The sequence below is a fragment of the Athene cunicularia genome (genome assembly GCF_003259725.1).
Source record: "Athene cunicularia isolate RWA chromosome 1 unlocalized genomic scaffold, athCun1 chr1_part1, whole genome shotgun sequence".
In the NCBI taxonomy this organism is placed as follows: domain Eukaryota; kingdom Metazoa; phylum Chordata; class Aves; order Strigiformes; family Strigidae; genus Athene; species Athene cunicularia.
The window spans coordinates 2,492,620-2,516,855 of NW_020799091.1; the positions used below are offsets into that span (position 1 = coordinate 2,492,620).

Consider the following 24,236-nt stretch of genomic DNA (forward strand, 5'->3'; position numbering starts at 1 on the left):
TATATGGCTGAAGCCTGCCAAGTTATTGATCCATTATCCGCCCTTTGGGCAAGGATTGCCTCACGGTTGTCACTGCTGTTCCCTGACAAGCAGAAGAAGTAGCTCAGTAGGACTTTGATGGACCCATCATCTATGGTTGTCCTTGGTGACTGTGTCCCACTGAGGGGATCTATAAAGCCTTTGTTCCTCTAGTTAACTTTCCACCAAGAATATGTCCACTGCATCATGGACAAGTGGATGCAAAACCCCGTGGAATCAAGGCATCGGTAGAGTTTTGCATTAAAATAGTGATAAATGAGAATGGCATGGAGAGCTTAGCAGCTGCACCACTATCTAGTCATGCGTTGTTCTGCTCTGTACAAATGACGCCGAGTTAGTTTCAAAATGTCCGTGGAAGAGACTAAGGCCCAGCTAGAGTGGGCTTAAATTCTCTAAATGAGCAGAATAGCCTTCCCTAGATGAAAATGAAAAATCTCGAGTGTATCTAAGATAGGACAGGAAGAAGCAAATCTAGGGTGGCTGTAAAATGTTTTGTGCTCTTCTGATTGGGCCAGCAGTCCTGATTAGTCCTTACAAGAGCAGAAAGAGCGATTGCAGAAGTGGGTCTGTAGAGCATCCAGGTGTAGAGTCATTGCGATCTCATTATCTCCATGGTCCTCGTGTTCAGCACATTTTCATCCACAGCCCCGGCGCTCCTCTCACCTATAGGCACAGAGGCTGTGCTGCTCTGAACACCTTCCACTCAATTATTTAAAATCCAGTTGCTATGGATCTACTCAAGGCGATCGGTTTAAAGAAAATGCAGATGGCCTCTGGTTTTGAGTTCCCGCTGTGCTTTGGTTAATTTGGTATGTAAAGGTATTAGGTTAATTAAATGCCATGTGTTGCATGGGGACTGACTGCATTTGTGGATTAATAAGTACCCGAGTGTGTTCTGTGCTGAAAGTCCTCAAGCTGGCAGATGGTTATGTCACTAAGAAAGGAAGGTAACGGAGAGAATTCACGGGGAAATGAAGAAGTTTCCTGTTAATCCTGCAGTCGTTTTTCCAGAACGGGTGGTTGCAGTGTCCTTCAGGTCTCCGGCCAAGTATCACCCCTTACTGGAGGGACTGGAATAATTAAAGTGAAGAGAAGCAAAGTTGTTCGGTTTGCTCTGAGACACCTGCGCTGCCGGTTGTATGGAGTGAGCATGATAGCTGGCCAGTGGAGGACCATGGCCGGTGCATGGAAATTTTTCTGCTAGGAGAAGATCTTTACCAAGAGCCATATTGTGAATCAGGTCAGAGGGTGTCCTGCAGGCAGCAGGCATGCTCACGCTGGAGGTCTAAAGCAAACGGCCCGCTGCTCTCTGGCATTCATGGTGGAATACACGTAGAGAGCAGAGAGAGGGACAAATACCACGGCAAGATTTTGGAGATGTTGAAGAGGAAGAAAGTCGTTTTCGTGCAGCCGTGCCCAGAGGTGGTAGAAGATCAGGAGAAAGACCAGGGCAAATGGACCCTACTCCGCAACGTCAACCAGGCCCTGAAGCCCACGACCATTTTAGCGGTAAGATAGGGGGGTCCCGAGCTGTGAGCATGGCTGGGAGCTTTCAGGCTACTTTGAAATTAGTCTCACTCTTTGATGAGATCCTCACACTGCTTGTGGCAGCTTCTCTCACCTGCCTCCTGAGTCTTTGTTTTCCCCCCACCCAGCACTGTAGCTCCCCTGTGGTGCAAACTTTTTGCTCTTTGCATTTGGAAGCTCCTCCTAAAGATCCTCTTTCGGAATTCTGTGCACCCATTGTGGTCTTTCCTCCTCTTGTATTCCTGTTTGGTGGTCACAAACCATAGCTTGTGAGGTCCTGAGGGTCTGCCCCAGAGCATCTGGGAGGGCACTAGCAACCAGTGGCTGCACTGAGGAGGAAGAGTGGGACCATGCTGATACTGTAAAGTGACTGGAGGTATTCTCACTTCTCCAGTGCTCTGTCACGTGTGTTGGAAAATAAACTGCACCAGTCTAGGCATGAGACAGGTTATGCAATTGATAAGCCAGTCTGCCCGAGCTGGTAAATGCATGAATTACCCCAATTTGCCCTGAAATCCCCAATCTGCTGCTTTTTGGGCTGATCTGAAGGTGATTGCATCAGCAGAAGGAGTGTAACTGACTTCCATGGGGTTTATATCGAATTGATTAAAGTCAGGGAAGGAAATAGGTCGGCACTCTTAGTCAGTAATGTTATGTTTTAACCCCCCAGACCTTTCTGAGCTTACCAGCTTAGCCCATCCCGTAAGACTTGCTTTTTTTTTTTTTTCCACCAGTATTAAGAACTGCAGTTGAATGTGTTTAGAAAGAGCATTTTGAGGGGAGAAGCACTCTGTGCACGAGGCCAGCAATGCATAGAAGTTATCTTAGTGGTGTGTACGGTATCAATTGACCTTGGGGAGAGCAGACTGCCTTTTTATCTCAGCTGTGTGGTAAAAGAACATACGAAGCTTAAACAGCTATTCAAAATTAGAGATTTTTCTTTGTTAAAAAAAAAAAAAAAACAAAACCAAAACACCAAACAGCATTGCAAATGTTGTTTTCTTGATTGGGAGGAGTTTTTACACAGCTGTGTCAGAAGGGCTTTCTGCTGAGCAGGGACTGAGCAACCTGGCTCTTCTCTTGCTGACACCGTGATCAAGTTACCCACCCTGTGCGTGAATTTGCCCAGCTATGCAGCGAGGATAACTGTGCTGAACACTCTGAAATGCTTTGAGAGTCTTGGATCAAAGGAGTTAAGAAATAAATAAGTGGATTTATAATGTATCTGTGCATGACTTACTGCAATAATTAATTCCTTTTTTTCCTTTTTAACTGAGTTATGAGATGAGAGGTTAAGGCAGTTAATGAAAAAAAAAAAAAAAAGATCCGAATATTGTATTTTTATGAGCTGGGTAAAGATACTCATAACAGTGTTGTAGCACAACCATCTGAGGAAAAGAAAAGACAGACTAAGGGTGGATCCTCAGCTCCGTGTAAGCTGGATGACTTTGTTGATATCCCAGGTGAAACCTAGCAAGCAAGAGTGGAGTCTCCTAGTGTGTGGTGTTTGTCCATGTGGGGGGCCCTGGGTATAGCCATCCCCGTGGCACGCACGGGTTCGTACCTCTCAGAAGTCCTGGTGGGCAGTGACTTGGACGGTGAACGTTTCACCATGTTTTATTATATATTGCTCAATGTCTCCAGTTCCCACTGCTCAGAGCGGAGCTGAAGGTTGTTCAGCAGCCCGTTGGGTCAAACCAAACCTATAACTACTCTGTCCACAGAAAATGGTCGATAGGGGATGCTCAGGAAAGGGATTATATCAGAGCACATGCAAAGTGATCCCTCCTATTTTTCACTTTCCCGTCTCCCAGCAGGTTTTTTTTAAGAACTTCAAAAGGTAGACATTGCATTTGCATTGCGCTTACTGGGTACATGTGGAGCTGTCCCTAGGAGTGTGGCATTAGGTGGGGCTACAAGTTCACAACATTAAACTCATATGCATGAATAAAGTCTATTTAATTGCTAGATACAAACATGCCTGACTAATTTAACTAGGTGGCTCCCAGTTTTAGCATCTCCTTGCATTGAAAATAGGGAGTGGGAAATAATTCTGCCTTGTTTTGTAGAGTGTGGGTCCTGCTTGGGAGTTTAGTTTTGGGTATTGCTTTTGTATTGAGGAAAACAGCTTCCTAAAAACCTGTTTGTGGTTGAGTAATTTAATATCCACAGGACTGATGAGCAGATAGTCCCTGCTCAGCAGGACTGACAAGAGGTCCATAGGATCACCAGTGACATGAAGTGAGCGGATAGGGGTCAACTGCTTGCTGTGTCTTCCCAAACAAAAACAAAGAGGTCTCAAATGAAAGAGGTGACACACGTGAAATGTGCGAAAGGACACAGCTTTTCATGCTATTTGCAGCTAAACTCTTCCCGTCTGATTATGGATGCTAAAACTTTGCACAGCTTCAGGAAGGACATGCTTACAGTAGGTAAAATCCACTGAGAAGTATTAAACGCAAACAGCCTACCTACAGATTGCTATAGCTGGGAGACCTCCCGGAGAATTATGTGTATATATACTCTGGTATGTTCTTAACCCTTCTTTTGTCATCCCCTTTTCACCAGTCTCCAAGGTGGGGGGATGTATATCTGGTAGTGGTTATCTGCAAGAAAAAAATGTGCCACAAGCCTCCAGACAAGACTTTCCAGAGCTCAAAACCATCTCCTAAGCATAACTTTCTAGGCTTGTACACTGCACAGAGGGAAACCTCTACCTGGGTGGGGTTTTCTGCCTGTATCACTGCTCTGTAACCCGCTTGTTGGATGCAGTCTGTGACCAACAACCACTCATGAGCTCAAGAAATGGAGAGAGAGAGCGGTGGGTGTATGCTGTGCGGAGCATGCCCTGCTGCTATTACCTTGCATCTGTGAAAAGGGGATGGTTCGTGGTTTGCGAAGGGAGTAATTTGACTTGTACCGATGATTTGAGTACCAAACATCAGCAACTTGTATCCCCAGGGCTGCTGAACCTTCTTGAGCCCTGAGCGTAACTGTCCTCTCTTTGGCTCCAGGGGGATTATGTGTGGATGGACCTCAAAACCGGACGGGAATTCGACGTCCCCATTGGAGCGGTGGTTAAACTGTGTGACTCCGGACAGATCCAGGTTGTGGATGATGAAGACAATGTACGTATAAAGGGTTGTGATGATCCTTCTTCAGCTCTATGGCCTGGCTAGGCCAGGGGCCATAGTGTCATGATGATCAGCACAGACTTCTCGTATGAACGCAGGAACCAACTGTGCCATAGTTTTCTGTTTGTAAAGACAAGATAATGTTGTGTCCCTACTTTCATGGCTGTACCGGGACTGAAAGATTTAAAGGTTTTTTGAGTACAATTATAGCAGAAGTCTCCAAAGTACATTTAGATATTGCTTTGAGCAAACCCACCTCCACCTGCTCTTCCTCTGTTGTTATCCAGTCCTTCCTCCCCTCCTACTAATAAGAGGATGTTCTCCTGCAATTTTCCACCCTTACTTCTAGGCAGTGGTGCCTGTTCTATAGTAACAGCTATATCACAAGCAGAGGGTGATCTGAGGAAGTTCTCTGTCCTTTATATAGGGTTTTTTTTTTAGTCTGAGATAACTGTAAATGCTCTCATTCTCTTCAAGGATGGTAGGAAGAGATTTGGTTCAGCAGGGTCCTTGTGTCCAATTTGTAGTGTCTTTTGAAGCCCTCTAAAAGGGATCAGTCTAAACAACACTCTGCTGATAAAAGTGTGATCTTGCCACCCCTGTGCATCTCCCTTTCCTTTTCTAAATCATCTTTTCTCTGATCAACAGTATTTTGTGGCAGAGAGTTAACCAGTGATGTGAAAATGCAGTTGTGTGAAGGGAAGAACAAATCTGCTCTTCGTTAAAAACCCCCCTGATGTGCTGGGTGTCTATGCTGCCCAGGATGATGGTCCTGTCAGAATGGCTCATGGCTCATGTCTCTTGCTATTCCAGTAAACCAAAAGATGTTTTCTTCCTTTTGTTATGAATCTTCCAAATTAGTCACCAGGAATAGAAGCTGTGCCTTGTGTGCTAATGCTCTCCCAAGTATGTTCTTCCATCTGGTCCTTCTGTCTGGGGTGGGCTGTTTCTGTCTCTCATCCCAGTGGTATCTCATTTGACTTATCTTCCTCTGCCCTCACTCTCTTCGCAGGAGCACTGGATTTCCCCACAGAATGCCACCCACATCAAACCCATGCACCCCACCTCCATCCATGGCGTGGAGGACATGATCCGCCTGGGGGACCTGAACGAGGCAGGAATCCTCAGGAACCTGCTGATCCGCTATCGGGAGCACCTCATCTATGTGAGTGTCCTCCCCACCTCTGCCTCTTGCTCTGCACAGCACCCCCTGCTCTCCTTAGCTCTGGGGAACCTACATGGGGGAAACCCTGGTTGAACTGAGCATCGGGGTTTCTACCTTCACTCTCACAATTGGTGGAGGGTTTCTGCGCTGTAGAAGACGCGTTGCAGAGTTTATGGATGCCCCAGTGAAAGACCCCATGAGGTAATGAGCGAAGTCTGTGCCCCACCACTGGGTAGCCCCTGTAGAAGTTCTGGGGACATGCATTAACTTCCTGCACACACAATAGCCAGTTCAGCCCAGGCCATGTGCATGCTGCAGTAATCCCAGAGCAAAAGCCTTTGGCAGCTGCGTGCTGGATGTGGCTCCTCTGCCTTCTCCCTCTGAACTATTAACTCAGTCAACCCGAGGGGGTGATGACAATTGCTGGAGGTGCAAGGGGTGGAGGAAGAAGGATGAGGAGGTGCACGCATGAAATAACTGGGAACAATGAAGCGTGCAACTCCCAGAACAGCTCAGAAGTCTCTCCCCGACCTGTGTTTATGACTTAGTAGCTCTGGGTTGCCTGGGATCCTGACAGCTACCTCTGGGGACAGCAGTGTCCTCCCTTGGGTCAGCTCACTCATTTCATGCCCAGTGGACTCAGTGCAGCCTTACCAACCCAACCAGACATTCAGAAACCAAGGGGTTTACAGGGAGCCAGCAGAACCGCATCACTTTTCTGCAACAGCATCGCAAAGGCCACCTCCCCAGCAGGACAAGAGTCAACGTTCAGGTGCCTGTGCTGGTTTTATCAGTGTGCTATATGCTGTGTAGGCTGGTGCACATTCTTAGGGGAAAGAGTGCAGAGTGTGTGTTTGTGTGTTTGCCACACCTAATGCACTCAAACAGCCTGTGCAAATATGGAAAATTTGGTATTCCTCTCAAATCTTAGAGTTTTCAGATACTCAGGTAAGTGCCTGCTGTGCCTTTGAAGGCCTTTCAAAGCCAACTGGGAATCTAATTTTTAAAAGGTTCTAGAGACTGCTAGATTTTCAGGCCAGAGAGAATTGCAGTACAGTCTGACCTCCCAGACAGCAGGATTTTATCAATCAACTCTGCTTGTTCTGCATTTTTTTTCCAGTGCCTTTTGGCAGGATGGTTTTGGATTAGAGCTGGGCAGTGATGGGGGACACACCACTCTCTTACAGAGGCTGTTCATACTGTTGATAGCCCCCTGACCCCAACTCTGGAAGATACCCATCACTTCTTTCAGAGATGGATTTCAAGAGGGAGGGTGTATTTCTGCTGAAAAGGCACCCCTAATTTCTCAGAGCTTGGAGGAGAATAGAGACACCCATATTCATCTCTCACCAAGGCACCTTATTTGTTGTGCATGATGTCTAGGTCCCCTGTATTGTCAATTTAGAAAAAAAAATGCATAGCCAGGAAGTTATTCACATGTTAGATGGACTGAGTTACTCACTGGAGCTCTCTTCAAGGAGACACAGCCATTATAATGCTAAACCAGCAGGCTAAATCCATACTTGAGGTGGTGTCTGCGTGTGCACTAAGCACCCAGGGCACTCACCAGAGACACCAACAGAACCACCAGAGCCAAGACCACCTTTCAGTTGTGCAAACCTGGGTGCCTGCCAGATGAGGTGATTGCTTTAGAGCTGGCTGGAGCTTGGGTATGGTAGAAGAGATTATGTTGGAAGGAAAGTTCATGTTGAAGGTCTCCAGTTCAACCTCCTCCGTGTGCATCGTCAAGGTTAGATGTAGTACTCATATGGACAGCTAAATTCAAGCAACCCAAATGCCACCTGAGAAGTACGGATGATGGCCAGTAATTTGTGGCTCATCGGCTAATTCAGGGAACATGTATTTATCCGGTGAGCATTCTCCCTTTTAGCAGGTGGGCACCCTGCGGTGGTACCAAGTGGATTCCCGCAGCTCTCTCTTGCTCTCTGAGAAAGTTGAGAATGTGTTGGATATTTTTTTCAGTGGTGTCCATGTGTGTCTCCCAGGGTCCCTGTGTCATCAGGCAAGCACCTTGCCTCACTAAGAGAACAGAGGTCCTCAGAGAAGGTTTCATGTGTGCAATATCAGATTGCCCGTGAATAAAACCAGCTCCTTCAGTAAGGCTCTGCATCTGAGCTCCCTCACCAAGCTATTCACAGGCATCCAGGGAGATTAGGAACACAAACGAGCACTGGACAGAGAGCTGTTTGGCAGCATCATACTAATAAGGGCTAATGCAAAGGTCAGCTTCTAACCCGGAGGTGAGCATGGGTGGTGGTTTGGGCTGAAGCGACTCAGTAACCATGTGGTTTCCCTGTGTGACAGACTCACGTGTCCTGGCCACATCCCACAAAGGGATTTGCATCACAGAGGTCCCAGGTTACCGTGTCTTGATTGCTCCACACCACTAATGGCTTTGGAGTGGCAGCCCACAGTCCTGGGCACAACACGGCAATTAGTGCAACCTCAACATCAAAATGATACTCTCAGAATGACATAGAGTGCACAGCTCCACAGAGGGGCACGTGAACTGCTTCTGTCTACATGTGTTGTTGAAGGCTCAGGAACCCAACTTTAGATCTCATCTTTTAAGAGTGGTGGCACTAGGAGGAGCAGATTTGTGTCAAGTGTGGTAAATACTGATGGAAGTTTTGCAAAGTCAAGGTACCACATGGATGCCGTGTGGGTAGGGGATACCCAGGCCCCTGAGATGTTTGGGTGTTGTTTGTTTTTGTTTTTTTTTTTCTGGGGTATAATTTACTCTGTCTTAAAGATGGTGAAGCTCAGTGTGACTTTACCTTCACTCTTTGAAAGAATTTCTGAGCCTGCTGAGTAAAGGGTGACTTTTCTAATTGGACTTGAGACTCTCTTGTTTCCTCATCTCCTTAGCTTTGTGGAGGGTATAATTCTGGTCTAATAAAATATAATTTTCCTTTCTCTCCTCCCTCACATTTTACTTGTAAGACAAACTGCGGCGGGAGGGTAAGTATGACTCTTGGCGCTGTCATTTGCAATCGCTGTCATGCCTTCCATTGGATCACTTGTTTCTGTTCACCGTTGTGGCATTCCCATTTACTTTGCACCACCACTGCTGCTGCTTCACAAATGCACTGCAAAGCATCATCCCCTCTGCTGCAGAGCTTGGCCTTCATGGTGAAGTTGTGACACCTTCCCAGAGCTGGAAAGTCCCCAACCTGTGAACGTGGTTAAAGCTGTAAGTGCTTCTCAGTAAGGACTTCAGCTTGAAGGAAAGAAAAGAAACTTCTGTAGCAAAATGAGAAAAACTTCAGCAAGGGCTTGTTGCTCGTGGATTGTCTTGCATGCACTGAGAGAAACTATAGTGTGTAGCTAGAGTGTCTGGTGGGGAGTTGGGACTCATCAGTAAGATTAAATCTCTTTATTAGGACACGAAAGCAACACCTGATGCTTCTCTTTAAGGGGTGCCAAAATGCAGTAACGTTTAGTAGAGCTTCAACCCCATAAAAATCCAGATGAAGTCAGTCATGGCGTTCTGGGTAGTGAGGGTAGCAGGCTCAGAAAGGATTTGTTTGGGGCTAATTAAAATGTAGGTCATGCAGGCAGTAATGAATTTGCACGGAGATGCGATTCCTGTGATCAGCTACGACAGAGTCCTTGGCTATTGGTAAACCTTTATTTTCCCAAGACAGGAGGGCTTTGCCTTCACCCAGCAATAGAAACCGGAGAGATAATATTTCCTTAGGCACCCTTTGGCCCCCTCATCAGCAAAGAGAACAAAGTTTTGCATGCCGTAAACTGCGAGGATTGGTCAAATTGTGAGTATTTATCAACCAGGACTGACCTACAAAAACAAGCAATAGTGCAAGAGTTCGTGCTGATGCGGTATTTTGTGGATCACAAGGGAAGGGTCAGTGAGAACATCCAGAAAACATTCCTGCAACTAATGGTTAACTCCTGTCAAAGTCTTGCTGGCTGCACTCGGGCAGGGCAGGGCAGACAAGTGTGACTGAAAAGCAGGGATTTCAGAGATCTCTGCAAAGAGCCAGTCTTGTTCAGAAAGAGCCTCAAGGAAGATTAGAAATGTCCCTAAAATTAACCTGGTAATAAAGTGTGAAGAGGAAAACAGCCTGCTAAGTATCTCACCCAGGACTGGAAGGAGTCTTGGGGTTCGCTGAGGATCCTGATATAATTCCACGCAGAAATTGAGCTCGCTCCTTCTCCGAGCACTAAGCTCACCTGCCCTGTCCCTGTGGAAAGCTGCTCTGGGACATCTTTGTCCCCTTATTTCAATGCCTTCTTCTAACATCCAGTCTGCATGATTTCACAGCCAATCTCTAACCTTTGGATTTGTAACAGCTTTGTTCTTGAGCATAAAGAGTTTTTTGCCTTTACTGGCACATAACCCCCTATTACAGGTAAGCCTATCATACCCTTTCTCAGTTACCACCGTAAAGTCAAACCTCACCCGAGACTGAACAGAAAGTTGCTCTCTGATGTTGGCGGTGAGGCTACAAGTGAGGAGTCCCTAAGGGCTGTCAGCAACTATAGGACACAGTTGCCACCTACTGGCTGCCTTTCAGGAAGCCTGAGCTGGTGGGAAATGGTGTGTAGATGGTGGCAAACAAATTATCATCTCACTGCAATTAAGCCCTTTACACCATGACTGAGGGATACTGGGCTTGACGGGGTAAACTCGACCTAGGGCTTGTGTCTCCAAGTCTCCCTTTCCACTCCTCTCACCAACGGTGACAGTTATTTTGCTGCCTTCAGAAATGAGGAACAGCTTGGACTTGTTTGCAATCCGTCAGTTTGCAATGCACACAGAAAGAGGAGCAGCAAGCCAAGCACAGAAAGATTTTCTTCTTGTTTCACAAGCATCCTTGCCTGTGCCACTTTGCTGCTTTGTCCCAAAGGCTTATTGTTGGTTTTAGGCCACACAGATAAAAACCTATAAGGATTATTTTTACATTGAAATTACTTTTTTTTTTTTTTTTTTTTTTTTTTTTTTTTCCTGGAAAGAATATATGCAGCAGAGGGGGCAGTTTTGCATCTGGTCCCACCAGGAAAGAAAGGTGACACTAATCTTGTAACTTCAGTTTCTAAGAGTTAACCTAGAGAAGGTGACTTGGCTCCTTTGAAGTCATGGAGTGAAAGTAGCCTTCCTCTCACAACCCTTGGTTAGCCCGAGATGGAAGCCTGTTGACTCGCTTGCTCTAGACACTGACTTTCAGACAGCTGAAGTAGGGTACGGAGATCCTTATTCTCCGCTTTGAGCTTGGGATGTGGCCAAACCTCCTAACCTCAGAGCCACGTCTGAGCGAGATGACAAAGGTCACGAGTCCTTTGGTGAGAGGCTTGAGAGAAACAGCTCCTGGAAAGGCTGAAATGAAAGAGCAAGACACCCAAAGAGGTTTGCTGCCCAAAGCCCAGGACAGCTTTGAGTGCCATGGAGAGCAGAGGATGGACCAAAGGCTATTTCCAAAATTTCAGAAAGAGCTGAGGAGTATGTTAGGACTCTGTGGGCCATATCCGTGTGCACAAGACAAGGTTTAAATGGCAGAAATGGTAGAGAACATATTGCAGAGGGATGCTTAGAATCTCTGTTGTGGATTTATAAAACCAGGTTAGACAGACATCTGTCAGGAGTGGTTTGGATCCAGCTGGTCCTGCTTTGAGATACAGCAGTGTTCTTCAGGTTTCTTTCTTCTCTAGTTTCTCATCATTTGTGCAGTGCAATAAGTATGTGTGGATATGTGCTGGTTCTGGTGATATTTTTGCAAATATGAGCTTCACTTGAAATTCTGAATCTTAACTGAGAAGCATCCAAAATATGAACTAAGGCTTGGATCCATGCTGTGCATGAGCAGGGCTGAGTATGAACTGATTTAGAAAGTTTGGGATTTTTGTTCCAATTTTGCTCCAGGCTCCACCCTGCAAGCATCTTTGACATGAACATCATCTTTCATCCAGCTTTTGAAAAAACTTTCATTTTCCTGGCCTCCACACTCAATCCAAGCTGCCAAAGCCTCTCAGCTATATCTCATTGTCCCCCTAAACCATTATGTGCTTCTCCTCCAGACATACACTGGTTCAATATTGGTGGCAGTAAACCCCTACCAGCTCCTACCCATCTACTCACCTGAGCAGATACGCCTGTACACCAACAAAAAGATTGGTGAGATGCCACCACACATCTTCGCAATCGCTGACAACTGCTACTTCAACATGCAGCGCAACAACAAGGACCAGTGCTGTATCATAAGGTGAGTTGGTGAATTCCCAAATGGGCCATGTCCTGAAAATGGATGCTGAGCATCTGCAGCATCGTTGATAGGGAACAGCTTATCAAATAGAATCAGAAATTTGAATGACCTATTAGATCTTTCCCTCCACACATTTCCAGTGCAGAGGTGGTCTCTGATTTCAGTCACTGTTCCTAATAAAACTGCTTTCTCGATCCTTTGGTATTTACCCTACAACCTCATAGATCTCATGATCATCTTTAACCTCCAATTTAAATTCAAACTCAGTACCCCTACAGACATCAAAGATGCAAAGATCTATACATTCTGCACAAGGAAGGGCCGGGGACAAGCTCAACCACTGGATCTGTGGTTGTTCACACTGCCAAACTGGTGTCTCCCTGCATGGCTCTGCTCTGGACTGGTCAGCCTTGGGCACCAAGAAACGTCTGTCCACACTTACGGGTGTAGTTCACTCCAGCGTCGGTCCCAAATGGTGGTATGAACCAGATTGGGTTCCCTCAGCTCTCCAACACTATCCTATCAATTTCAGAACCCTCAGACAGTCTTTGTGATTTTGGGGCACCACCTCCCTCCAAGGCACGCCTGCCCTAAGTTTCCTTACGTAAAACCAACGCTGGAGCATCCCATGCACAATATTTCAGATACGTGGGACTGAAAAGTCCACACAGTAATGATTACTTTGCAGGGCTAAAAAGCATCATATGGGGCTCAGAGAAGAGCCAAGGCCGGGTGTGATGCAGTGTCCCAGTGGCCAGCAAGGTAATTTGTCAGTGGGTCCAGGGCAGGTTACTGAACACCAGGAAGGTCCATTTTGATCACTCATATCAGCTACCCCATATATCAGACAGGCCATAGACTCACACCAAGGGATTTCTGCCCAGCCCTTCCTCTTGTACCAGCACAAGTTATCTTTCAGTGGAGAGAAAGCTCTGAGGAGTTACTCTTGCTTCTTGCCTCTTGATCTTCTCCTCTCCTACCTGCCCCTTGGTAGGACAAGCCAAGGGGACCTGTGAAAGCGCCTGCCACTAAAAGGCAATATTTCACAGTCTGCCTTCTAGAGCATTTTGGCAGCTCAAGACTGGTGATAGAAACAACCCACAGGACCAGCTAGCCCCTGGACTGGTTCACGGGCTGGTGATCATAGCTGGAAAAGCACTGTCTACAAGTGCTTCACCACCTCCTTAGTGCTGGTTGAATGATGGTATTTGCTGGAGGAACCCAAACACAAGCAACAGCTCGGGCCAAATGGACTGTAAAGCAAATCCGTATGTTGGGTGGAAGATGTCTGGTGCTGTGTCCTACCATTCATCCGACCACCAGCCCTTGGGATGCTGGAAGCCCATCCCTTAGTGGCCTCATCCTACCTGTGCTAACGGAAGAGGCAGAAACAGCAGTCGCTTTGAAGACAGAGAGAGGGACATTAGCAGGGAGGCAGCAGGGCTTCCACTAACCTCGATTCCTGTTGTCTTCACAGTGGTGAATCTGGTGCAGGGAAGACAGAAAGCACTAAACTGATTCTGCAGTTCCTGGCAGCAATCAGCGGTCAGCACTCCTGGATTGAGCAACAGGTCCTGGAAGCAAATCCCATTTTGGAAGGGGGGAAAAAAAAAAAAAAAAAAAAAAAAGAAAAAAAAAACCAAAACACCACATACCGAAAAATCAGATTCAGGAAACACAAAATATAGCCAAATGTAAGTCACTTCTGTTGCATTTTGAGTTTCAAAAATTGACAAAATTAAAAAAAAAAAATCAAAAGCAATGATATCATGATGTCAACATTTGTTAAACAGCATATTCTGTTTCTTTCCATATTAATTTATTTTTCACAGCACTAATATTCTCTGACTTGGGCTCTCAAATTTTCCATTAATATCTTTGACAGCTATTGAAAGCATAACATTCCAGCTGACCTGAAAAACTTTTCAATTGTTTTATTCACTTAAAATCAAAAAATGTTTTATCACTTAAATCAGTGCTTTTTCTTTCTTTCTTTTTTTTTTTTTCCCCCAGAATTTCCTAACAGAAACATGAATTTTACTTAATTCTCAGTGTAGCCTGGGATTTCAAAATGTTGATCACCAAATACGCAAAGCTCTTTTGAAAAAATCTCACCACCTCTTTCAGTGCTGGAATTACAACTGTACGCAGAGTACCAATATCCTGTAAATGCTACATTCGAGTAACTAATTTTTTGTGCTACTTGACCATGGTTGCAAAAATCCTACCCCTATTGGCTGGTTCAGCAGAACATGAGGTTAATTTGACCAGAGCTTCACAGACTAAACCCCTTGTGCTGTCAATACACAATAGCAATCCCCACCTTTTCCTTCCGAGATCAGTGATTGGCAGCAGAATGCAGAAAAAGGCAGCTCAATAAAGAACCAGGTAATGAGAATCAGCTCGTGGCCTTAATAGGTTCATTGGCAAGCTGTTACTGTGATCAGCCCCGCTGTTTTAATTGGTTGTCTTTAAATTAAATAGGTGATCCGACCCTCTGGCCACAAAGTGATGGCAGATGGTCCTTTTACACTTATGCAGAAAAATGGCATTTTTCTTAAAGAACATTTTTACCACGACCACTACTCATAGAGAGCTGTATTTTGCTTGGGAAATAGCCCCCTAAGAATCAACAGAAATGTGAATATCCTAACTGCTGTCTATGCATAACGTTAGCAGAACAGACAAGCAAGCCACTGGCTGAGCTTTCCTTCTCTGTGCTCTGTTGGAGCTTCCCTCGGTCGTGGCCTGAAGATGCGACGAGGCTCTCGGGGCACTGCGGGGCTGCCTGGCCACTGGTGGTGTAAAGCATCGTGGTGCATGGCATGCACGCAGCGTGGTTTTAAACACGTGCTTCATCGCAGCTAGGATTGAGGGGAAGAGAAGCTCTGTATTTCAGATGCATCTCCACCACCCACCAGCAATCCTGGAGCATAAATTCCAGGTCATGCTGGTGGGGGCACTCGTGGCAGTGGTGAACACCCACACAGGGGATGGACATGGGTACCTTTCTCTGCACACAGTCTGTCTGCAAGGGAGAAGCATCCCTCTGGAAGTTGACTTAGTCCTCTGTATCTCCCTGAAGGACGAACTCTTTTCTTTCCCTCTCAGTCCCCAAATCACTCAGCAAATCTCGGTCACCAAATCACTCACCAGCAGCTCTGTCATTTCCTGCACAGCACAGCGCTCACGCACTGCAGCATCCTTCTGCCGGCCTCGCTCAATGCTCTTGTGTTTCATCAGCTGCTGCTAAAACCCTGCTGTCATAGCCCTTCTTCCTGGATAAGGTCACCCTGTTCCCATACCTCCTTCTCTGGGCTCCTCTCTGTATTTCCAAGGACAGCCATCTGCAGTATATCCTGTTTCCCCACACTGAGATGAAATTGAGCCGGCCAAACTTAAGGGAAAGGCTTTGGGGATGCTTTTTACCCTCTCAGCCTTGCTCTTCCGATTTTTTTTTTTTTTTGCCTATGAGACCAGATCCATGACTGTCCCTTGCGTCAGGTCCTCTCTGACCCGCTGCAATTCCTCCCCGCAGCTTTCGGGAACGCAAAGACCATTCGTAATGACAACTCCAGCCGATTTGGGAAGTACATCGACATCCACTTCAACAAGAGGGGAGCCATCGAGGGGGCAAAGATTGAGCAGTACCTGCTGGAGAAGTCCCGGGTCTGCAGGCAGGTGAGGCGATACATCTGCAAGGCGTGGGAGCCGGCACCCCGTCAGTCGGCCTTCGCAGTGCTGTTCTCCTCGCAGAGCTGACACTGGCTCTTCTACTGCAGGCCCAGGACGAGAGGAATTACCACGTGTTTTACTGCATGCTGAGAGGAATGACAATGGAGCAGAAGAAGAAGCTGGGTCTTGGGAAAGCCACAGACTACAACTACCTTGCGATGGTGAGAGCGCAGCGAAGCAGAGGTTTGGTGAGGTGATGCGGTGAAAACTTCTTAGCAAGGGAGAGAAAAGTGAGAGCTGCTTTCTTCACAGCACTGAGTCTTAGCCACGGGGTTTGCGGGACTTCTTTGTCCCACCACAAACCTCACAGTCTTAGTGTAAACCCTTATCCCCTGAGTATAGACCAGGTTATTTCCACTCTTCCTGTGAAGCAGGACATATGCTTGGATGGTTTTAGTGTTTGGTGCCCAGGCCACTTTGTCTGGAAATAACCAGGGTGTTGGATACGACGTGATGCTCTTGCAGCAGTGATGGACGAGGAGACATGCATGGCTGGATGGTGCATTCTCAGCAGCGTACAGGGATGAGCTGTCTCTGCTCCACGTGTCTGACAGAGCCAGCAATCTCCAGCCCCGCTCCCAGAGGAGCTGGTAGAAGCAATCCAGAGGAGCTGGTAGAAGCAGGTGTAAATAAGGCTGGTCCATCATCAACAAGGCTGGGAGCCAGCTTTCTATCTGGATCAGTGGGAGCCTCTGGCATGTTTCCTTCTCGCTCTGTATCTCCACTTCAGGAAGCTTTTTCTCCTCTGCTGATTGCAGCCAGGCACAGGGTAGCTGGGGACAGCAGGGTAAATGCAGGTCACAGAGCTGAGCACCGAATCATAGCATACACCAAAGGGCAGAGCCAGATCCACAGGTTCAACATCATCGTTTGCTTATTCATCCCTTGAACAAGACATCTGCTCATTTAGGGGGAAGCCCTGCATAGCTTGGGGTTACCCCCATCCTTGCCAGACCCTCCCTCTCTGCTTTACCCCATGCACCGTGCGGCCTCTTCGCCTCCCCAGGGTAACTGCACAACCTGCGATGGCAGAGATGACAGCAAGGAGTACGCCAACATCCGCTCCGCGATGAAGGTCCTGATGTTCACCGACACGGAGAACTGGGAGATCTCCAAGCTGCTGGCAGCCATCCTGCACATGGGGAACCTGCAGTATGAAGGTAAAAGGACAAAATACGGGGACACGGTTACTTCTGCTCCTTATTCTGCGTGGTGAGAGGGACCCAGGCTCAGGGATAAAGGGCTGTAGCCAGTCCACCTGCCATGGTGCCATGCCAGCGACTCCGGTGCTTATTGTGGAGTGTAAGGACAAGAAATGAGGAATAGCCCCACTCTGTAGGGCTGCCAGACTCCAGTATGCTCAGTGACATCCACCTTTCCTGAATTTAGGGAGGTTGAATATAGCCACAAGCCATTCAGTAGACTCAGGTTTTGCAAGAAGAGACTAATGGAGTGGTTGACAAGTGCCTGTGTGATTGAATATTCCCTTGTGAAGGTACCAAACCACCCTGCTGTCAGAAATGACACGGCAATTTAAAAGCCTCTTTGGAAGACAGAAGCCTAAAGCTCTTACATGTTAGAAATGGTTTTACCCCATCAGTCATTTCGGGTGGCTGGCAGAGCAGAGTACAGGTCCTTTGCAGGCAGCCGCAGGACTCCAGCAGCCACATGAACTTTTCCTTCTGATGGACAGCTTTTGCCTGGCCATCACACAGAGGCGGTGGAGAAAGACCCTTTCCCTCACCCTCATCCACCTTCTGCAGAGCCATGTCCCTCGCTGACGCCTTTCCCTCTGCTTTTCTTCCCCCAGCTCGGACCTATGACAACCTGGATGCCTGCGAGGTTGTTCAGTCGGCATCGCTAATCACGGCGGCATCATTGCTGGAGGTCAGTGGCTCTGCGGTGCTGCTCTCCCCTTTCTGGCTTGTTCCCCTATTCCCAGTATTGCGGCAAAGCTTCATCCGAGCCAGACTCTCCTTGCACCCAGTTCTAGAAGGATGGAGAGGCCCGGGTAAGCCATATCTTGCCCTGCACTGGCAGCATGAAGGTGGAGATCTCCATCTGAGCTGGGTATCTGAGCTCCCCTACACACCAGCAGAGAGAAACAGGCACTTTGGTGGCACATCATCCTAAGAAGGACATCCAGAATAGCTCAGTTCCTAAAATAGTGTTTCCCTCATTGATGTAAAGAGTTTATTACAGCAGCTGAGACAGAGATGTATCTGAAGTGAGGTGAGATGCCTCTCACCCAAGCCATGCATGCAGTGGCTGGAGCATTCCTCAGTGGCCTCCTCAGCAGGTAACAGGGCTCCCTCAGGGACACCTTCTCATCCCCATAGGCACTGCTGTTCCCAGAGTGTGATCCACAGCTGTCTGCAGGCTGTTTTCATGTACTTTAGGGGGTTGACATTTCTCTGGTTTGATCTCAGAAGTACGACAAAGGGTTAAGGGGATCCAAAGCTCCATTCATGCTGATAGGATACAGCTTCGCTTTTTCATCTTCTCTCCCCACGTTCCTTAACATCTCACACTAAATCAAAAGAACACTTTCCATACTAAAACAGTGTATAAAAGCATTACTTTCTCTGAAAATACCTGTGACATCATTTGAGATATTTGCCCTGTACAGCTAAGAAAAGTCACTTACCTGCAGCTATGGGGGGCTGCACTATTCCCCCCTGGCCATGCACATTCAGGCCAGTAGCCCAGGCCACTGTAAGGACACCTTGTGTTACAGTCAGCAGCTGTGTTTGGTGGTGTCTTTGCCAGGTTGACCCTCAGGACGTGATGAACTGCCTTACCAGCCGGACTATAATCACCAGGGGTGAGACCGTCTCCACCCCTCTCAGCATGGAGCAAGCACTGGATGTGAGGGACGCTTTTGTAAAGGTAAGTGTTAGGGCATTCCCTTCTGTTCCTGTTCAGAAGCTGAAGAAATCTGACGCTTCTGAGATAAGAGCATCAACTGCACAGGAGAAATGCCTCGCTTTGTGAACTCAGATCAGCGGGTGGCCTTGAAATTGTGTTCCCACTGCGATGCACAAAGAGGTGAGGTGGAAGGAGTCTAGAGAGCCTGGCTGGTCTTCAGGGGATTTGCAGTCTGGACTTGAAACTGTCTGTACCTAAAGGTGACCTATAGAAGGAGCCAGCATTACTGAAATGACTTCACCTCAACCTCAGGAAAACCTTCCAGCTTAAGCCCCAGGGCTAGATCCTCAGCTGCTATAAATCAGAGCACCTCTAACACCCACACCTGAATTTCAGGATTTGGGCATGTCTGCAGCAGTACATAAAGCCCAACATCACAGGAAGAGGCAGCTCAGCAGCCATCAGAGCACTTAGAGTACCACCTGAGGCTGTGGGGTGATGAAGGATGACAGGGTGAGTGTGCAGCGCTGCTGTGCTGTTTGCAGCCCCATGTAAGGTTGAAAACCAAGTATCAGTGGCATACTTTGGCCCACCTGGGCCCCCCAGTCTGTCTGTGGGGAATTGGTAGATCAAGTTAGCTGGTTTGATACCTAACTAGTCTGCAAATCCAGGCAGTGATTTCTCCAGTGGTAGTGAGCCTTTGGATCAGGCTTCCCTCCTGGAAGCACAGCTGTAGCTTATAGAAAAGAAATTAATAACACTGTAAAACATGGAATTCTGGAATTACTGTAGCAGCAATAGCTGCTTCATTAAATCAGCAGACTGGTCAGCCAGTGCTGCAACATTTAAGTCAGCACCTTGTCCAGGTGAGACATCCTTGGCTTGTCTAGCGGTGTAACAGGGCTCTTCTGATCTGTGGAGAGACATGTTTAGAAATGAAGGAAAGGACTGTCTGCCTTTACAGCAAGCCTATAAATCCAAAATATAGGACTCTACAAATCTGGGATTTTGCTTTCAGTTATCTTTTATCTAGGATTTCAGGTCTGTTTTCCCTGATCTACATAACAGATTTTGAAGCTTTAAGCCATGCCAAGAGCTGGCATAGATGTTGGAGAGGGGCTGTCCAGTTGTTGGCCGTACTTCAGGGGAGCCTGTGCCATCACGAGCGAAGTGGTGCCACAGTAGCAGAGTGGACTGCTACCCTCTCTTAGTGACCTCCATCTTTGGGATATTGCAGGGAATTTATGGGCGGCTTTTTGTGTGGATTGTGGAGAAGATCAATGCTGCAATTTACAGACCTCCTTCGCAGGAACTCAAAAGTGTCAGGAGATCCATCGGCCTCCTTGACATCTTTGGCTTTGAGAACTTCACAGTGAACAGGTATGGAACCTGCAGAAGGAGGACCAGGTCTTAACCCTCCTTCACCACCCCAAGCTCAAGCTCTTGCAGTCCTTTCACCTCTCCTGAGATGAACAGGACTGGGCTGGGCCAAGGCTTTTTCCGTATGAGTTATCATCAGAGCTAATCACTATTATGTTGCAGCAGACAACGTATCTCCTAAAAGCTATACACATATGATGGCTATAACGTTGTCTGGGGGGAGAAAAACTGTTTATCTGAACCACTCAGGAAATTCTCAGCCAACAGCAACCTTACTGAGTGGTTGACGTGATCTGAGAGTGTCGCTTCAAGCATGGAGAGAGATGGAGAAAGATAGACCACGGTGGATCTAAAGTGTCCTCTCCTTGACCTTCCCTCCACAGTTTTGAGCAGCTTTGCATTAACTTTGCAAATGAAAACCTGCAGCAGTTCTTCGTGCGCCATGTCTTCAAACTAGAGCAGGAGGAGTACAACCTGGAGAACATCAACTGGCAGCACATCGAGTTCACCGATAACCAGGACGCCTTGGACATGATTGCCATCAAGCCCATGAACATCATCTCCCTCATTGATGAAGAGAGCAAGTTCCCTAAGGTGTGTTTTGGGCTCAGCCCTTTTTTTTTTTTTTTTTTTTTTTACCCACTGTGCTTACCACAACCATGCTTAAAACATGTTAGTATTTCTGATGGAAAAATACGCCTGCAAGAGGCTCAGGAATAGCCTCTGACAAAGTTTAAGAGAAAATAATATTAAATATACTCCCTTAGGAGCACTGTCTTAAATATAGCAAAACATGCCAGTGATATTTAATGTTTCTTTAACTTCTGTGCTTGAGATATCCTCTCCAACACATCTTTTCTCAAAATAAATACACATTGTCACCCAAGACAAAAAAAGAAATTCACGCTTGATTGGAAAATTATTTTAATGGAACAAACCCTGGTTAAATGTTAGATCTTTTCCTGTATGCACAGGGTACAGATGCCACCATGTTACACAAGCTGAACTCCCAGCACAAGCTTAACACCAATTATATTCCTCCGAAGAATAACTATGAAACCCAGTTCGGCATTAATCACTTTGCTGGAATTGTTTACTACGAAACAAAAGGTAAGTTGCAGCTCCTGGGGCACTGCAGGTGTGAGGGGATGCTCGGTGGAAGGTGAACTGCTGTGTTGAAGCAGAGCAGGATGGTAGCCCGTAGTAGTGTCAGCGTACTCCTCCTCTGGCTGCAGGGACTTGGCCCTTCAGCAGTGCCTATGAGCTGCAGAGTGCGGTGGTGTTTCATTCCTGTTGTGCCCATGACACAATTGCAGGGCTTTGCACCACATGCATCTTTGACCCAGGCTCAAGATGCACCTTGTCTTCCTTCTCTTGGTCCCCCTTATCTCTGCCCACTCATTACCTCCCCAAGAACAGCCAGTAGTCCAGCAACCCAGAGGCTGTTTGCACGGCTCATCCCGGCCATGTTGCACTGTGTCATCTATGTATGTGTTGTCCCATTATTCCTCTAGGTTTCTTGGAGAAAAACAGGGACACGCTGCATGGAGACATCATTCAGCTGGTGCATTCCTCAAAAAATAAGTTCATCAAGCAGATCTTCCAAGCAGATGTGGCAATGGTAATGCAGGCGGGAGACCTTTATTCACAGGGGGATTTTGCTGGAAGGGGCAGAAGATTTGCAGAGTCACGTTGCTCTAAGGCTGTTTGGGGTGTTTCAAACCTGCTAGTGTGAGCCAACCATCAGGGAGTGTTCATGTGGCACCTCCACACCCCCAGTTCACTGCATTCAGTTTGTCAAATATTATTTTGTGCTGCAATTAGTCCCCTCCTAATTGCGTAGGGATGGGAACAGAAAGGGTTTTGACTGTAGAAATCTGAGAGAGCTGAACAGTCTAGATCTATGTGAGGAGTGAAAACCAAATACTCGTAGACCGGAGCAGACTGAAGGGACAATCTGGCTAACCTTTAAGCACCTCAGCAGGACAGTTGTGTTTTACTGTTATGACAGCAGAAAGAGGACGCCGGGTGTGAAAGCTGAACTTCAAAGCTCCCCTTTCCACATCCCAGCCCTCTGGGAGGGCATGTGCTTACTCCATGCTTGGTGTGGGAGAAGACCACGTGCACTGAAGCCTTGGAGGAAGGCACAGTTATTGCTTTAACTCCTCCCACCCCATTTGAGCATTTATTACTAGGATGCCATCTTAAATATTGAGATTAATGACTATTTCACCATTAATAACACAAATATACGATGTTTTCTTAAGCTGAACATCTACATCTCCCTACTAAGACATCATTAGCCCTGCTCCCAAAATTAAAGGAGAAAATGTTTTAAAATATCAACCTTACAGAACCTGGAAGTCTACACAGATAGGTCGCTATGGCCAAATCCTCCAGTCTTTTCCCTAGGCAAAGCCATGGGACTGCAAATGGTGTGGGGGTAAAATTTATCAAAGCAACAAAGTTTTTTAGAAGCTGGAGTCCTATTTCCAAATGCCAGCCAATGCCACTGATGGTTTAAGGGACTTAGAGACTCTCAGGAGTGCCAAACAGATTTAAGTGCTGAGTCCCTTTAGCTGATAAGGGAAAGAAATGTTTAAATTCCTAAGAATATTTTTTTAATTAGGCTACAGGCACTTTTGCAAGCCTCGTTCGTAATCTTTAGCCACTCAGTTTTGCTCCTGCTGAAATGAATGATCAATGTCCTTTTGACTTCACTGGGAACAAGAGGATAACATTTACCAGCCCCGATTAAGCTACCAATTGGCATGACACTTCTGGTGGGTTCAGAGCCATCCCCAGGTGTGGATACTCCTGCTGAACTAGGCACTAACTCCCTTAGCATCAGTGCTGCCATTTACTTTGCTTTTTATCGCTTATTCCTCACTGCTTTTTTTTTGTTTTCAGTGCAAGCTTTGCGGTTCAACTTGGAAATGATTTCTTCCTTGTTTGAGCAGAGATGCACTCTGGGGAATCAAGGAGAGGGAGCTCTCAGGTTTACACAGTTGTACAGATTTCTTCACAGGGATACTTACCAAGCATCTTTAAAAGATGCTGGAAGTATATGACAGCAAAATGGAGATTTTCACCTGGGTGTTGTCCAGGACCTGAGAACTGAGACCTTTTAAAGCATCTTTTTTTTTTTTTTTTTTTTTTTTTAATAAACCTTTTCTTTTATAGTTCCATTAAACATCTTGGGAATCTGTCCCGAGTGGTGGTCCCTGTGCTTTGATACTTTAACGATCTCTACTTTTCTTTTTTGAATGAGAGATTTGTAACCTGACTGACATGGAACTGGAAGAGGAGCAAACATTGTGTACCAGCTCCCTTAATCATGCGCAATGTCCCCTGAACACCACACAAACAAAACTGCTCAGACAAACAGGATCCATCGTGGGGCTGAGATGATTTTGCCATTGGTTTCCACCAAAATTCAAGAATATTTGCAGCCCCTTTCTTAAAGAACATTCCCCAAAAGAAGGAGTAGGTGAGCCTGGGTCATGGGAATTGACTGCATGTAGCAAAGAGCTGGGGCAAAAGCTCTTCTTGGAAGTGTGCGTGCCTTCCCCGAGCATCAGTGAGACAATCTGTGGAGAAACCTTCCAGAGACACTCAGGCCAGGTCAATCAAATCTAAGCCAATCTCTTTGTTAAGAGCTAAATCAAATAATGAGGCATTTTGCTCAACAGCTCCCACCCTCTGGTCCTCAGGAGCTTATCACCGAGTTTGTCGGATTTTGTGAGTCAGTGCAAAGCAAGTCCGTGTCTGCTTGACACTCAGTCCTTCAAATGGGATCTTAATATGGCAGAAACTTGAGAAAGCCACAGATCAGAGAAGTTTGAAAGCTAGTCAAGAGTGTGTGTTTGAATATTACGGTAACAGTTTGGTCTTTGAAAGACCTAATATTTGTGCACAACAAAACCTGCGTGGTGAACTTGCTAGAGCACGTGGGGCTGCGAAGCCTGATTTAAACACGCTCGTCATAGAGAAGGTCAACCTGTATGCGCTCGATGAGTTGGAACATTGCTGTGAGCGGTGCCAGGTGAAAGGATAGATTCAGTGGGAATTGTACCCTGTTCCTCCAGCCGGAGGGGTCTGACAGCGCTGCTTCCTCGAGGAACAGGTGGAAGGATCAGCGGAGGA

General features: G+C 46.7%; 1 protein-coding gene across 3 annotated transcripts in view; it reads left to right on the forward strand.

Annotated features, from left to right (window-relative positions):
- The first annotated feature begins 895 nt into the window (after positions 1-895).
- Positions 896-24,236, forward strand: part of MYO7A (myosin VIIA) — a 67,558-nt gene continuing 44,217 nt past the window's right edge. For 2 of the 3 annotated variants that reach the window (XM_026860224.1, XM_026860233.1), the window contains exons 1-15: positions 896-1,548; positions 4,581-4,694; positions 5,713-5,865; positions 8,830-8,847; positions 11,923-12,107; positions 13,585-13,706; positions 15,646-15,788; positions 15,890-16,003; positions 16,849-17,002; positions 17,653-17,729; positions 18,612-18,731; positions 19,948-20,090; positions 20,474-20,684; positions 21,065-21,200; positions 21,605-21,711. In XM_026860224.1, coding sequence (XP_026716025.1) covers positions 1,225-1,548; positions 4,581-4,694; positions 5,713-5,865; positions 8,830-8,847; positions 11,923-12,107; positions 13,585-13,706; positions 15,646-15,788; positions 15,890-16,003; positions 16,849-17,002; positions 17,653-17,729; positions 18,612-18,731; positions 19,948-20,090; positions 20,474-20,684; positions 21,065-21,200; positions 21,605-21,711 — 2,121 coding nt within the window. In that variant the 5' untranslated portion in view covers positions 896-1,224. The remainder of the gene's footprint in view (positions 1,549-4,580; positions 4,695-5,712; positions 5,866-8,829; positions 8,848-11,922; positions 12,108-13,584; positions 13,707-15,645; positions 15,789-15,889; positions 16,004-16,848; positions 17,003-17,652; positions 17,730-18,611; positions 18,732-19,947; positions 20,091-20,473; positions 20,685-21,064; positions 21,201-21,604; positions 21,712-24,236) is intronic. The other variant, XM_026860239.1, reaches the window with a different exon arrangement.